This window comes from Phocoena sinus, chromosome 18 (genome assembly GCF_008692025.1).
Source record: "Phocoena sinus isolate mPhoSin1 chromosome 18, mPhoSin1.pri, whole genome shotgun sequence".
Classification (NCBI taxonomy): Eukaryota; Metazoa; Chordata; class Mammalia; order Artiodactyla; family Phocoenidae; genus Phocoena; species Phocoena sinus.
The window spans coordinates 66,541,756-66,557,286 of NC_045780.1; the positions used below are offsets into that span (position 1 = coordinate 66,541,756).

At 43.3% G+C, this 15,531-nt stretch overlaps 1 protein-coding gene across 1 annotated transcript in view; it reads left to right on the top strand.

The window, feature by feature from the left end:
- The window catches only part of HS6ST3 (heparan sulfate 6-O-sulfotransferase 3), a 657,142-nt gene extending 651,202 nt beyond the window's left edge, over positions 1-5,940 (top strand). The window contains exon 2 of the mRNA XM_032611380.1: positions 4,685-5,940. Coding sequence (XP_032467271.1) covers positions 4,685-5,393 — 709 coding nt within the window. The 3' untranslated portion in view covers positions 5,394-5,940. The remainder of the gene's footprint in view (positions 1-4,684) is intronic.
- Positions 5,941-15,531: the final 9,591 nt, after the last annotated feature.

Genomic DNA, 15,531 nt, shown 5'->3' on the forward strand with positions numbered 1-15,531 from the left:
CCTGCGCGTCCGGAGCCTGTGTTCCGCAACGGGAGAGGCCGCAGCGGTGGGAGGCCCGCGTACAGAAACAAAACAAAACAAAATAATCATTGAACTAACCAAGGTGCCCCGTCCCCTAATGCCCCTGAGTACACAGGGCTTTGCCATCATTACCCTGAGGCCACAAGAATAACAATTCTAAAGAGTTGTAATTGTGTTTCAGACATTCGTAAATGAATTCGCCCAAACTCTCAATGAAGCAGGTGGCAAATGGAAGATGTGCTGTCAGCACGCTGTCCCTGAGACAGAAAAAGTTGTCGTCTTTGGGATCGTTCAGGTCCAGGCAGAACAGTCCCTTAACTTGATGGTTAGCATTTCTCCCACTTTACCAGAATCACTGGGTGCCTGAGATCTCCTCGAGGACAATGTCTTAGTGATCTCGGGGTCCTCACTGCCTAGCCCCAGTGTGTGGCAAATACCAGGGGCTCAATCAACGTTTGGAGAATTACCAGGTGAGTGAATGGATGGATGGAAGGAGGAAATAATAGTTTGCTTATTAATGTTTCCAAAATCTGGGGAAAGTTTAACTGCCAGGACAAGTGTCGGAACAGATGAGACTGTGCCTCAGCTTAGGGGGTTGAGTTAAAAGGGACGGGTGTGGGGCTTCCCTGGTGGCGCAGTGGTTGGGAGTCCGCCTGCCGATGCAGGGGACGCGGGTTCGTGCCCCGGTCTGGGAGGATCCCACATGCCGCGGAGCGGCTGGGCCCGTGAGCCATGGCCGCTGAGCCTGCGCGTCTGGAGCCTGCGCTCCGCGGCGGGAGGGGCCGCAGCGGTGAGAGGCCCGCGTACCGCAAAAAAAAAAAAAAACAAAGGAACGGGTGTTGATGAGAGCCTCTGCATGTGGCCACGTGGCATTTGCTTGGGAGCTGCTTGTCCTTCTTCTCTGGTCTCTGCTTTACCCTCCATTGTGCTGTTGAACAATTAACGTTTGAAAAGGAAAGTTGCAGATTTCAGAGTATTTTTAAGAATTTTCCTTGGTTTGGGATAGATTGGAAGTTTGGGATTGACATGTACACACTGCTGTATTCAAAACAGATAATCAACAAGGACTGTACAGCACAGGGAACTCTGTTCAATATTCTGTAATTACCTAAATGGGAGAAGAATTTGAAAAAGAATAGACACATGTATATGTATAACTGGATCACTTTGCCGTATACCTGAAACTAACACAGCACTGTTAATCAACTATAACCCAATGTAAAATAAAAATTTTTTTAAATAAAATATTTTGTATTTTCTAAAAAAAAAAAGAATTTTCTTAGAAACTAAATTGAGAGTTATGGGAGCAGAAGAAAATGAGTTTCTGTTGTTTGGGAGCAGGGAAGAGAGTCATGAAACTGGAGTGAAGCTTGTACACAATGAAGGTTGGGCGTGTGGCCTGGAGGTAGACATCATTTCAGCAATGACTTTTGCAGTTTTCCATCTGATAGTAGAGGAGCAAATGAAAGTAGAGAAAAAAATAGAGATGAGAAAAAATGCTTTTAATCGATCAAATTGTGTTTTCTTCTTCAATAATTAGGTGTTCTTCAACCCTATTTTCTTTTTAACTATTATTCTAGCTTGGTATTTTGACTGCTTTGCAAGATTGAGACAAACAAATAAAACATACATGAGAATATGTCGGACTAAAGCAATACCCAAATGCTATTAGGCACTTGGTTCCAGAACCATGAGATGGGACAACTTTGTACTTCATCAATATGAATGTTGCCCTAGTCCATTTTTGTGTCTTGATGTCAGAGTTTGTTTTCGTTACAAATGGACCTCTGTCCTATTTGGCTAGTAGAACTTGCAGACATTTGGGGCTTATTTTACTCATGTAAACAGCACTCTACAACTTAGCTAGTCTTTGTTAAATGCAGTGTTACATTGAATAAAGTTAAATTTGAAACCAAGATCATTTTAAAGTGTAAGCTAGTTTCAGTTAGCTTTGAGACCATGTGGAGTCCAATGCAAAGAAAGCACAGGGAACTCTATGGCCAGTTAATTTTCCCAAGTGAGACCAAAGCCTCTCAGGTTCCAGCAGCAAGTTCCAGTTAACCCTTTATGTCACAAACTGTTGTAATTCCCAGCCCTAAAATCCTCCAGCTCTTATGATTATTTTAAAAATCTGGATTGTGTCTAAATTTGAGACACATAAATGGGGTTGAGTCTTATCAATCGATAGTCATCATCTTTCTTGTTTAAATCCTCTTTTGTGTTTTCCGTTTTGTCCAATTGACAAGGGAACTTACAGATTTCCCATCTGTGATCTTTTTTGTTTTCCCTGCGGTACGCGGGCCCCTCACTGCTGTGGCGTCTCCCGTTGCGGAGCACAGGCTCCGGATGCGCAGGCTCAGCGGCCATGGCTCACGGGCCCAGCCGCTCCACGGCATGTGGGATCTTCCTGGACCGGGGCACGAACCCGCGTCTCCTGCATCGGCAGGCGGACTCTCAACCACTGCGCCACCAGGGAAGCCCCCCCCACCATATGTGATCTTATTTGAGCATTCAAAAATCTGTCTGGGGCTTCCCTGGTGGCACAGTTTTAGTCTGCCCAGGGGCACCCTGAGTGTCACCCCTGGTGATAAAGGTGGGGTGGGCAGCCCATTCCATTGGCAGCTGCTCAAATGATGAGAAAGATTTTCCTTACTTGGAATCAATGTTTGCTTTCCTCTAATGCCTACTGCTGTGTCTTTTTTTTTTTTAAACATCTTTATTGGAGTATAATTGCTTTACATTGTTGTGTTAGTTTCTGCTGTATAACAAAGTGAATCAGCTATACGTACACATATATCCCCATATCCCTTCCCTCTTGCGTCTCCCTCCCACCCTCCCTATCCCACCCCTCTAGGTGCTCACAAAGCACCGAGCTGATCTCCCTGTGCTATGCGACTGCTTCCCACTAGCTATCTATTTTACGTTTGTCCACGCCACTCTCTCACTTCGTCCCAGCTTACCCTTCCCCCTCCCCGTGTCCTTAAGTCCATTCTCTACGTCTGCATCTTTATTCCTGTCCTGCCCCTAGGTTCTTCAGAACCTTTTTTTTTTTTTTTTTAGATTCCATATATGTGTGTTAGCATAATGAGGTGTCACCTCATACCAGTCAGAATGGCCATTATCAAAAAATCTACAAACAATAAATGCTGGAGAGGGTGTGGAGAAAAGGGAACCTTCCTGCACTGTTGGTGGGAATGTAAATTTATACAGCCACTACGGAGAACAGTATGGAGGTTCTTTAAAAGACTAAAAATAGAACTACCATATGACCCAGCAATCCCACTACTGGGCATATACCCTGAGAAAACGATAATTCAAAAAGAATCATGTACCCCAATGTTCACTGCAGCTGTATTTACAATAGCCAGGACATGGAAGCAACCTAAGTGTCCATCGACAGATGAATGGATAAAGAAGATGTGGCACATATATACAATGGAATATTACTCAGCCATAAAAAGAAACGAAATTGAGTTATTTGTAGTGAGGTGGATGGACCTAGAGTCTGTCATACAGAGTGAAGTAAGTCAGAAAGAGAAAAACAAATACCGTATGCTAACACATATATACTGCTGTGTCTTTATCTGTCGACTTTTCCACATCTCTCCTGGCCTCTTCACAGCTCTCTTGCCCTTTTGAGCCAGTGGTGCCCTGATCTTTACCTGATCATTCTGAAGCTTGCCATTTGTAAAATGTATCTCTTCTCAATGTTCCAATAGATGCCATTAGATGAGATGAGCCCTGTGATTATAATAACCACCACACCTGACAAGTCGTAGGCATTCAATAAATATTCGTTACATTTTTGTTTGTAAAATATCAATATGGTGCCCAGGAAAGCACAGAAGCTTTGAAATCAAATAGGCCTAAATTTTATTGCATCAAGTATTAATTTGCTCTAGGATCTTGGGCTGTATTTTTCACCTTTCTCAGTCTCTGTGTTATCAGCTTTTTTTAAAAAAAGTCGTGATAAAGCCCATTTTACAAAGTTATGTTGAAGGTGATCTGTGCCAGTATCCATAAAGTACCCAGCTCAGTTTCTAGCACACGGTGACTGCTCGGTAAATATTGGTCTCCACACACAACACATCCTTCCCCTACCCCACCCACCTCTTAACCCAGAATACCCCTGTGAACAGGAAAGATTAAGGAGACTTGGCTTCCAGCTTTGCTCTTTCTAGTCACATGGCTTTGGGTAAATCATCCTAACCCCCTTGCACTGTTTCCCTATCAAATAGTCCCCCGTGTCTACTACGAAAGTTCCTTTTAAGGATCAAATAAAATATCAGATGGGTGATAACGTTCAATAAACATGGCGTGTTCTCTTAATGTAAGGTATTGTTATTGCTGGTAGCGATTGAACAGTGAGCGGTTGCTGAATGAATTACTGCTGATCGATTCCCCCAGCCCCGCCCCTCCCCACCCTGGAGCAGAAAGAAAAAACCCAGCAAATAGTACTGAAAACCGATTCATGCGTGTTTGTATTGTAGAAACACGCACATAGGGGAACATGGCCCGACAGGTGCAAATCCAGGCAGATATTCTCACGTGACCATCTGGCAGAAAAACCCATTGAGTCAATGCTGATAGAGACGCTACAGAGGCGCGGGGTCCCAGGGTTATAGTTACGGCGGACTGACGCTCTTCGTCTAATCTCTTCCAGGAATTTCTATTACATCACCATGTTGCGGGATCCGGTGTCCCGGTACCTGAGCGAGTGGAAACACGTCCAGAGAGGGGCCACGTGGAAAACCTCCCTCCACGTGTGCGATGGGAGGAGCCCCACCCCCGATGAGCTGCCTACCTGCTACCCCGGGGACGACTGGTCTGGGGTCAGCCTACGGGAATTCATGGATTGCACCTACAACCTGGCTAACAACCGCCAGGTGCGCATGCTGGCCGACCTCAGCCTGGTGGGCTGCTACAACTTGACTTTCATGAATGAGAGCGAGAGGAACGCCATCCTGCTGCAGAGCGCCAAGAGCAACCTGAAGAACATGGCTTTCTTCGGGCTCACGGAGTTCCAGCGGAAGACGCAATTTCTCTTTGAGAGGACATTCAACCTCAAGTTCATCTCCCCCTTCACGCAGTTCAACGTCACGCGGGCTTCCAACGTGGAGATCAACGAGGGTGCCCGCCAGCGCATCGAGGAGCTCAACTTCCTGGACGTGCAGCTGTACGCGTACGCGAAGGATCTCTTCCAGCAGCGCTACCACCGTACCAAGCAGCTGGAGCGCCAGAGGGACCGGCAAAAGAGGCGCGGGGAGCGGAGGCTGCAGCGGGAGCACAGGGGCCGCCGGTGGCCCAGACAGGACGGGAACCCAGAGGGGGCAGTCACGGAGGACTACAACAGCCAGGTGGTGAGATGGTGACCCGCTGCCCTCCCCTCCTCTCCACAGGAGGGGGAGCATTAACCGGGGCACTGCCCTACCCTGGAGAATGTGGGACCATGCTGAGGACGTCTGGCTGGCTGTAGGTGGCTTGACTGGGGCCCCCGCTTCCTCTTTGTCTTCACCTTTATCCAGCTGGAGGTGACCCGTCTTCTTCTTTTTCTCCTGACATTTTTCAGTCTGTGATATTAAGTAGGGTAGGAATGCATCCAATAATAGACCGCTTTAGAAGGTCAAGGGGAGAAGCACCAAAAAGGAAAGAGTCCTTGGGATCTTTTTTTTTTTTTTTGCGGCGGCGGCATAGGTTATAGTTTGGGCAACTGGAACCCACCAAGGCACACGTGAAAAGCCAAATTATGGCTTGGATGTTCTGCTGAAACTGATCTGTTCATACTGCCTCTTTAATGGAAATACTGCTGTTTAAAGAGAGAGGAAGAGAAGGCTTTTTCGGCCTTTAGATGAGGTTTAACGCCAACTCTCTCTTGTTACTTGGCTGTCATCTTTGGACTCTATTTGAATGTGGGTTAAATCACAAGTAGTGTAAACATGTTTTGTTGTTACAATTGTTTTTCAACAAGATTACCCTGCTACTGACCATCGCTGGAGACTCACATCCCCTGCATCTTAGCCCTGAGCCATGCTTCCTTCCCCATCTTTTAAGGAAAGGCTAGTAGATCCAGGACAGGCGTGCCTCAGAGAAATGAACACTGGTAGGGGCATTCGGGAGAAAACGTGCTTATTAACGAATGCCTACGGAGATCACCATTTACTAATTTTTATGTTCAGCGTAAGGAATGAATGATAAATTAACGGGGGCAGGGAAAGCAGGAGGATAACTACATGTCTAGCATTTCCAATTTGGCTACAGAGCCTTAGTTTTCTAAGGACTCTTTCAGAGTTTTACCTCTGTGGAGCAGTCATCTTCTTCGGTACAGGACCACCACGTTTGAAACACTGCTGTCACAGAGGAAAAGACGTCTAAAAAGAATTTGGCCTGAAGAATAGGAGCTCAGCTAGCATGTATACAAAATATAGTCAAGGTCACTAAATTAAAAAATAACTGATTTAGGCCACGAGACATGGAACACAGTGGAGTGGTTATCCCAGGAGTTTAGAAGGACTCTACCTCCCGATAGCTCGAATATCTCTGGCCTGATAAACACTTTCTCCTCACATGATCTCTGTCCGTTGTGAGAGTCTGGCTACAACAGGACCAAAAAATGTGCTGCATTGCTAAGCGCTTCTTACTCTCACCTTTTCCCAATCGCGACTACAATAACACAAAATTTTCGAGTAATAAGGGGAGGCCTATGGCAGAGGGAATAGAAAATCCTTGCCCAGCGTTTAGTAGGAGATCAGAGTGGGCAGAAAGTTCCACAACAGATTGATCTGATCAATCCCTTCAAGGAGCTGAAGGCAAAATGAGTGAAACCCCTAAATGAGATTGAAAAGCCTATTTCATTGATATCTAACATGTTTGATGTTTAAGCCAGCTTTACATAAGCCTCGTCTCAGCCTCCAGAATACTCTCTCTGGGGTTGAGAGTTAATCAACTCACAAGCGTTCATGGAGTGCTCGCCTGCACAGAGGGGAACCCAGTCTCTCCATCAAAGAGAGATCTGGAGAAGAGGCTTAGCTACTTCTTACACGGGCCTTGGCTTCATCTGTCTTGGGGGGAAAGGCATCCCTGGGGCCTCCCTTGTGCCAGAAACTTTGGGAGACCCTTTTTATACCTCAGATCTAGTCACAAGAAGGTAGATCGTATTAGTCCCAATTAGATGAGGAAAGTGAGACCACAGACAATGAATAGCTTCCTCAAGCGTTGTGAGCTAGGTCTGGCAGACTGCAAAGGGCAAGCTCTTTTTTTTCTCCATCGTGTTTTCCATATGGGATAAAAGCTTCCTGCCAATCATGCTAGAAGCCACCTGTTATTGCCCAGTAGGGTTTGTCTCTAACCCATGTGAGTGTGACAGCACCAAGCCAGCAGGGACCCATGTTGCCTTGGGTGAGTCCGGCCCCTTCCAAATCACTGACCCATCAAGGAGCTGAGACACTGATGATGTCATAGGCAATTGTACTTTTTGAGCCATAGGTGGGGTGAGTTAAAGGGGCCGAGTAACTATCGCTTGTTAGCTGGTAGAGATGAGGCTCACAAAATATTAGTGTTTCCCATCCGGATGACTTGTTCCTAAGGTAGTAGGGGAAGGAGGATTGCAGCTGGGATTCATGAGCAGCTTTTTCTCTGTCTTCCCATTTTGATGCTAGGATCTAATGCTGCTTAGAATGGCAGGGCTGCAGACGGTTCTGACTGTCGCAGTGAAACAGACACACGAATACACACACATGCATACACACACACGCACCGTAACAATCCAGTGTTTTGTCATGTGGAAAATCAAAACAAGTTGGAAAGCGTTTAGATTGTTTCCTTTCAACTCACTTTACATTTCTGGCAGGGAATTCATGCATAGCTGAGACTTGGCGGCAGCCTCTGCTAACTTCACGCTGTTCCTTAGGCACCTCGGGATTTATATCAAAAGGCTTTCCTCGGCCTTGCTGCTGAAGGTGTGATGTATGGGGCTCCACTGGAGACCCGATATCAGGATGTTCAGAGGAGAAACCATCTCTTGGTATTGGCCCGAGGCCAGTGCTGAGCAAATGAAAAAGACAGACACGAGCTTCCTCCCTCGTATCATTTCATTCTAAAGCAGCATACTCACCCCTCCCTGGGGTCCTATGTTGATAGAAATGAAGAGGTGGGGACGCAGTTTGTTCTCTGAAAGTCAGCTGCACACCTACATGCCAAGTGATGCTCAGGGAAGGGAAGGGATGTCAGTCGGCAGGAGGCCTCTGGGCCTAAGGATCCGTGGGAAGCCAGCAGCCTTAAGACCCCAAACCAAAGCAATTCCAGATACATTAGTGTTAAAAGCCAAGAAGAGGCAATCAATCAATAATCCCTAAGTTCCGTGTCCTACCAGCTCCTACAATTCCCAGATAGACCTTCCTTTCCTTCTCTGGCAATGGCAACTCCAGTAACCACACTGGGATAAAATGTCTGTGTGTGTGTGTGTTTAAATTATTATTAAGGTCTGAGGTACATACTGTATATTCTGTCTCCTTTTAACTTTTTGGCAACCTACTTCTGACAAATAGAGAAAACCTGCCCTGAGAATTATTTGAATACTCTTTCTAATAATTGCTAACATTAGCGATCAGTGTTAGGCAACAGTTAAGGTTATCACGTATGTTATTAAAAATTATAAAAATCTGTTCCTTATCCTCTAAAGGAGGTAACTGTGTCAGAAATGGCTTGATCAAGGGTTTGAAATATAAGGACTTGTTCAAAAGTCGGACTGGAGGTCATATGAATATGGGGGAGAAGATCTACCAGATAGACCTAGCAAGGAGGTGAGCAAAGATCATTAAAAAATAAATACAAGTCCATTAAGTAGGATTCCTACTTGGCTGCTTTAACAGAGAAACTCAAAATAACAGTGACTTCAAAAGATTGAAGCAATTGCTTGCTTTAAAGACAAACTGGTCTCATGTGTGATCTTACCAGAATCCCAGGCCCTCTCATTGCTCTTTCATACTAATGTACAGCTTCCAGCTCAAGGTTTGACATGGCTACTGCAGTTCCTGCCATCTCAATTTTATTTAAGACAGCCGAGAGGAAGTGGAGAGAAGTTGTACATATCAGTTCCAGTCACATCTCGTTGGCTAGAACCTAGCCATTAGATACATCTAGCTGCAAAGAAGGCCAGGAAATGTCATCGTTATTGGTTGCGATGTGCCTTGATACATATAAGGGTTCTGTTATTAAAGAAACAATGTGAAAATTAATACTGATCAAAACAGTCTCTGACACAAAAGGAAATTGAAAAATATTTCAAGTGCTTTTCAATGTCATCTATTTCGTCATCTATTTTGCAAAGGCTAAGATTGAAATTTGTAACTTTGTATAGTATTTAATGCTTTTCAAAACATTTCTACATCTAGTATCTCATTTGATCTTTACTACATTCTTGCATGTAAAATAGGACCTCTATTCATTAATCCCATTCAACAGTTTGACGTGGAGATTCAGGGATGATGAACGATTTCCTAAAGCGTCTAGCTTACTAACAAGACAGGTGCTCAGAGCCCCAGTCTTCTGACTTCATATTTTCTACTACTTTATGCTCATCATCAGTATTGGGATCGAGAATAGCAAGAATATGAAATCTAAATCTGTATTGATTTATATCTTCTCTTACCTTCTCATGGAGCTGCAGCGACTTAGAAAGTGCCAAGGAGGGGGGTAGAGTTGGCTCTCAACCCCCTGCCTCCAGGGAGAGACCCTCTTATTAGGAGTGAAATGTCCAAGAGATGGACAGTGTTGCAGGGAGATCTCGAAGCACGACCACTCAGGCACCTGCAGCCTGAGTAGAGAAGCTTCATGGGAGATCAGTAGAACTCCTGCTCAAAAAATCTCCCTTCTTCTCTACTTCTTCCCCAGGTCCGTGGAATTTTATCAGCAACATACTGTTTGGGTTCTTGATTTTATTTGGTGTTAAATGAGTCCCTTTGCACATTTGCCCGGGAAAGGAAATGCTTTAAGTCGTCATGAGCTAACATCTTCGCACAGAGGTTTCATCTGATTCCTCTCCATCCCTGACCTCTAGCTGAGAAGCAGCGCCCGTAGGATGGGATCATGCAGAGGTGGGGTTTGGGAGAGTAGGGGTAACTGTGGAGGAAAGTAGGCCTTCTAAAAGGGGGCAGGTCTTTCAAAGGTGGAAAGATGAGGAATTAAGTAAGTGCCAGGGAATATGGAAACACAGAAAAGTAACTTAATGTAGTTTCTATCCTCAGGGTCAAGGGCAGTCTGGAGCCAAGTGGACTGATTCTTTTGGCCACTGAAAACAGCAGGAAAAGGCATGAGGCTCGTGAGACAGGATCAGAGCATTGCGATGGTTTTAGGGACTGAATTGGAGTTGGAGCAAAGAGAAAGCTGGGTCAGACTTAGGCAGAGTACTGTGATCTGATCACAGCTGTGTCTCTAAGGTTTTTCTTTTTCATAGTTACTATATGTCCACTGGTCAGCAGAGCTCCAGCTGAAAGTCTGCAGGTGGGTATTGGGGCTGGCTGAGTCTGATGACTCTACCCAATAGTGCCACCTCTGGGAAGCATGCAACGGTTCTTTCTCCAAAGCACTTCCGGCTTTTCTTCTAACCCCCTCCCTCCATTGCTACTGGACGTAAGCCTGCTTTCCCTCACCACATTCAGCTGGACGCATCTGAACGAACTCCATAAAACTTTGAATTAGCCCTTCTGGGCAAGTGGGCGGGTTCTGAGACCTGTGTGTTTTGTAGCCAGAATGCACATGGACCCATCTTCACAACACATCTACAGAACCAACCTGCCCTGGAGAGGTGCTGAGATTTCCTGAGGACTGGCCTCGCTATGAACACCAGCAACATCTGCAAGACAAAAGCCCCTGAACTTCCAAGCCAGGACTCGAGGTCATCTAACAAAACTATGGATCTGAGAACACAGAAGCACAGATGTTTCTTGAGCCTGTGTTCTGAGTCGTTTATGGACGAGACTGCAACTGTCATCCTTTGGCACATTAAGTGGAACCTCTGTGGGTTACACGTTCTGTTGCACTGCGGGAATTCATCAAAGGGCCAGATGTCAGTGCTGAAAAGCTTCAGTTCTTGCTGGGGAAAGCTGTCTGAGGGAGCAGAATGTGTATGATTTAGTCACTGGCACATTTGTCTTCCACCAACTTGTCTTTTTTTTTTTCTATCATGTGGCCATCTTTTCTTTTCCTTCCTTCTGCCCACCTCCCTCCCCAGAAATACTTTCTGGGTTTTGCTTGCATTATTTTTCATTTAACGTATCCAAAATGAAAAAGCATCTGGAAAGAAGCATCTGGACTTTTATCTGGTTCCCCATTTTAGACGTAAAGATAGTTATCCAATAGATAGTAAATGATTTCTCCTAAGAGATATTTCTTTTTGTTTCTGTGCCATAATATGTATGAACTTGGGTACTCAGAGATTGTATTGTGACATTATCAACCTTTATTGCTGTTTAAAGATGATAGTTTGTAGAACTGAGGATTCCCATTGATGTGAAGCACAATTTAATGAATAAGTTAATGTATTAAACTGTTGTGATGTCGAGAACAACTGTTTTCCCCTGTGATTTTGTTAGACATTTTTTACAAAAGGAGAAGAGCAGGTTAAATACTTTAAGGGATTTATGGAAATTGCATACAGGGGATCAGCTTTGTCAAATTCTCAGAATCCACGCTTTGGATAAAAATGTGAAACTTTAAAAGCATATTGGATGTGAAACTTTAAAAGCATAAAAGACAGAGAAAATATAGATCGAAGCAATTTCAAATCTCTGAGGCCAGGCAGGATTTTACAGGCTCTCAAACACATGAGCTTCTAAAACCATGGTTCTCAGTGAGTCTCCTTGGTCACTGCGCACCCGGCACGAGGAAATTCACTGTGAGATGCAGAAAACAACCTGGAGATGATGAGGGGGAAAGGATTTAAGAGTGATGGAAGAAAACAACAGGAATTAGAGGAAAGGAGTTTGGAATTCAAGGTAACAGAAAGGAGAAAAGAGGAAGGGAGGAAAGGCAGAGAGAGAGAGACAGAGAGGAAGAAAACACAAGCAATAATGAAATCTAATATGGGTCTCTCCACAGTTTCAGTGTGCATGGTTTGCAGATTTTTTTAAATGACTAGCTCTTATAATACAAGCAAAGAAACAAAATTAACTTCTAGGAGAGTTCATTCATTCAAAAATCCCTTGATTGAAACAATTTATCATTTTCTTTTTGTTCTGTAAAAGTGGGGACGGCGGATTCCTTCCTTGCTTGTGGGTTAGTGAGATTTGGAGCCTTAGAAAAATGTCATTCGACCACGTTCCTCTATCTAGTGAGAATCATACGCAAAGGGAACTTGACTTTAATGCAACTGGAGTCGTCTTACGAAAGGCTCCAAAAGACAGCAGAAGTTAAATACACACACACACACACACACACACACACACACGGAGACATAAGGGGGACTTTTCCAAGAAAATCCTCACACAAGTTAGAGTAGGACTGAGGAATACTCAAGATTTACTTCTTGCTCTCATTCACCTTGAAAATAGTGTTGAAAATAAGACTGAAAAAAATGTCAAAAATATTATTGAAAATCTGCTCGCAATGTAGTACTGTTTCACTCTCAGAGATCACTTTTCCTATCAAATATATATTTGCAAATTAATGGAGTCTAATTCAGCATAATTATTTCTTTATTTTATAAACAACTTGTTTTTTATGATTATAAAGTAATATATGATCTTAGATAATTTGGGAAATACAAGGCATTGAAATGTCCATAAATTATAGAGCCGAACTCTGACATTATTTCGATCTATTTTCTTTCCTATTTTTTATGCATCAGCAATTAGAGTAACATTTAAAATAACAAATGTTTTAGAAAATGAGAATCATACAATCTGTGCGATGTAAATACATAGGTTAACATCTTAGTACCCATTCTTTGAAAACATAATTTTAATAGCTGCATATAATTTTATCATTCCCATATTTGGGGGCATTCTGCTCATTTTCAATTTTTCCACTAATGTAAATAACACTGAAGTGAATATATTTGTACATAAGTAGCATCTATTTAAGTGTCATTGTACACCCATTGGAGAGAGGACAGTGGGCCACTTGATTGTATCTTCCCAACAACTCGGAAAGAAAAATTATTCAAGATTGTCAAAATTATATAGATGGAGCTAAATGAATGGTTAATAAAAGAAATAAATAAAAATTATCCATAGCATCAAAGAAAATTATATGCATGTCTCCAAAACCACCCTCCTGGCCCTGGAGTGAAGCTCTCATTCCCCAAGATGCTGGGGGTGCTGGCTGCAGGCTGACAGCTCCCAGCTGAGTCTCTCAAGGACCTGCCCTCCCCCAAGGTCATGCCACCTTTTGGGAGCAGGTCATATAGAATGACTCTGGTGTGGAGCTAAAGGTCAGGTCTTTTGACTGGCGACATCTCAGCTCCAAAACGCCCTGTAGGCTCAGCTGAGGACAGCACTGCAAAGCATCTCAGTTCACGGGCTGCTTCCAACCCATCCTGTGGCCCTTTCTCCCCATAGGTGTGACCTCAGTTAGCTTTCGACACACAACTTACCATGGACTCTGCTCTCCGGGGACCTAGACTTGGCACGGACCCCCGAGTTTTAGCCTCTGCCGCCTTCTGCTGTGTTTCTTCTTTGTTCTACCACCTGCAGACTTCCTATCTTTTGAGCTCAGCTATGTTTTGGAAGGTTATTTTGGCATATTTTATCCAACGTTTCTACTTGTTTGTAGATGTAAGAGGAATCTGTGCTGGCTCAGTCTGTCAAGCTTCTAGAAACGAGTCTGCTTTTAAATGTTGAAATCTCCTTTGAGTCTGTGCTTCTATTGCTTCTCCATTACTCGGCCCTTCATCACATTTTCTATTTTGAGCCTCCAGTTTTTCACAATTAACTTTCACTCCTTTTCTATTCAGAGGGACTTTTCCCTCTGTTTGCTTATCTCTTCCAAAACCTGTTTGTAATCATTCCCTTCAATAATATATTTATTTTCCCACTTACACATGTATTTTATATATTTTACTTTACCTTTCCACTTTTTAATTTTTGTTTTCAGCTATTAATCTTACATTTATGTTTGAATTTTTAATCTTAATTTTCTTTTTTTTTAAACATCTGTATTAGAGTATAATTGCTTTACAATGGCGTGTTAGTTTCTGCTGTATAACAAAGTGAATCAGTTATACATATATCCCCATATCTCTTCCCTCTTACGTCTCCCTCCCTCCCACCCTCCCTATCCTACCCCTCTAGGCGGTCACAAAGCAATGAGCTGATCTCCCTATGCTATGCTGCTGTTTCCCACTAGCTATCTATTTTACATTTGGTAGTGTATATATGTCCATGCCACTCTCTCACTTCGTCCCAGCTTACCCTTCCCCCTCCCCATATCCTCAAGTCCATTCTCTAGTAGGTCTGTGTCTTTATTCCCGTCTTGCCCCTAGGTTCTTCATGACCTTTTTTTTTTTTTTTTTAGATTCCATATATATGTGTTAGCATATGGTATTTTTTTTCTCTTTCTGACTTACTTCACTCTGTATGATAGACTCTAGGTCCATCCACCTCACTACAAATAACTCAATTTCGTTTCCTTTTATGGCCGAGTAATATTCCATTGTATATATGTGCCACATTTTCTTTATCCATTCATCTGTCAATAGACAGGTTGCTTCCATGTCCTGGCTTTTGTAAATAGAGCTGCAATGAACATTGTGGTACATGACTCTTTTTGAATTATAGCTTTCTCAGGGTATATGCCCAGTAGTGGGATTGCTGGGTCATATGGTAGTTCTATTTTTAGTCTTTTAAGGAACCTCCATACTATTCTCCATAGTGGCTGTATCAATTTACATTCCCACCAACAGTGCAACAGGGTTCCCTTTTCTTCACATCCTCTCCAGCATTTATTGTTTGTGCATTTTTTGATGATGGCCATTCTGACTGGTGTCAGGTGATACCTCACTATAGTTTTGATTTGCATTTCTCTAATGATTGTGATGTTCAGCACCCTTTCATGTCCTTGTTGGCAATCTGTATATCTTCTTTGGAGAGATGTTGATTTAGGTCTCCTGCCCATTTTTGGATTGGGTTGTTTGTTTTTTTGATATTGAGCTGCAAGAGCTGCTTGTAAATTTTGGAGATTAATCCTTTGTCAGTTTCTTCATTTGCAAATATTTTCTCCCATTCTGAGGGCTGCCTTTTCTTCTTGTTTATGGTTTCCTTTGCTGTGCAAAAGCTTTTACGTTTCATTAGGTCCCATTTGTTTATTTTTGCTTTTATTTCCATTTCTATAGGAGGTGGGTCAAAAACAATCTTGCTGTGATTTATGTCATAGAGTGTTCTGTGTATGTTTTCCTCTAAGAGTTTTATAGTGTCTGGCCTTACATTTAAATCTTTAATCCATTTTGAGTTTATTTTTGTGTATGGTGTTGCGGAGTGTTCTAATTTCATTCTTTTACATGTAGCTGTCCAGTTCTCC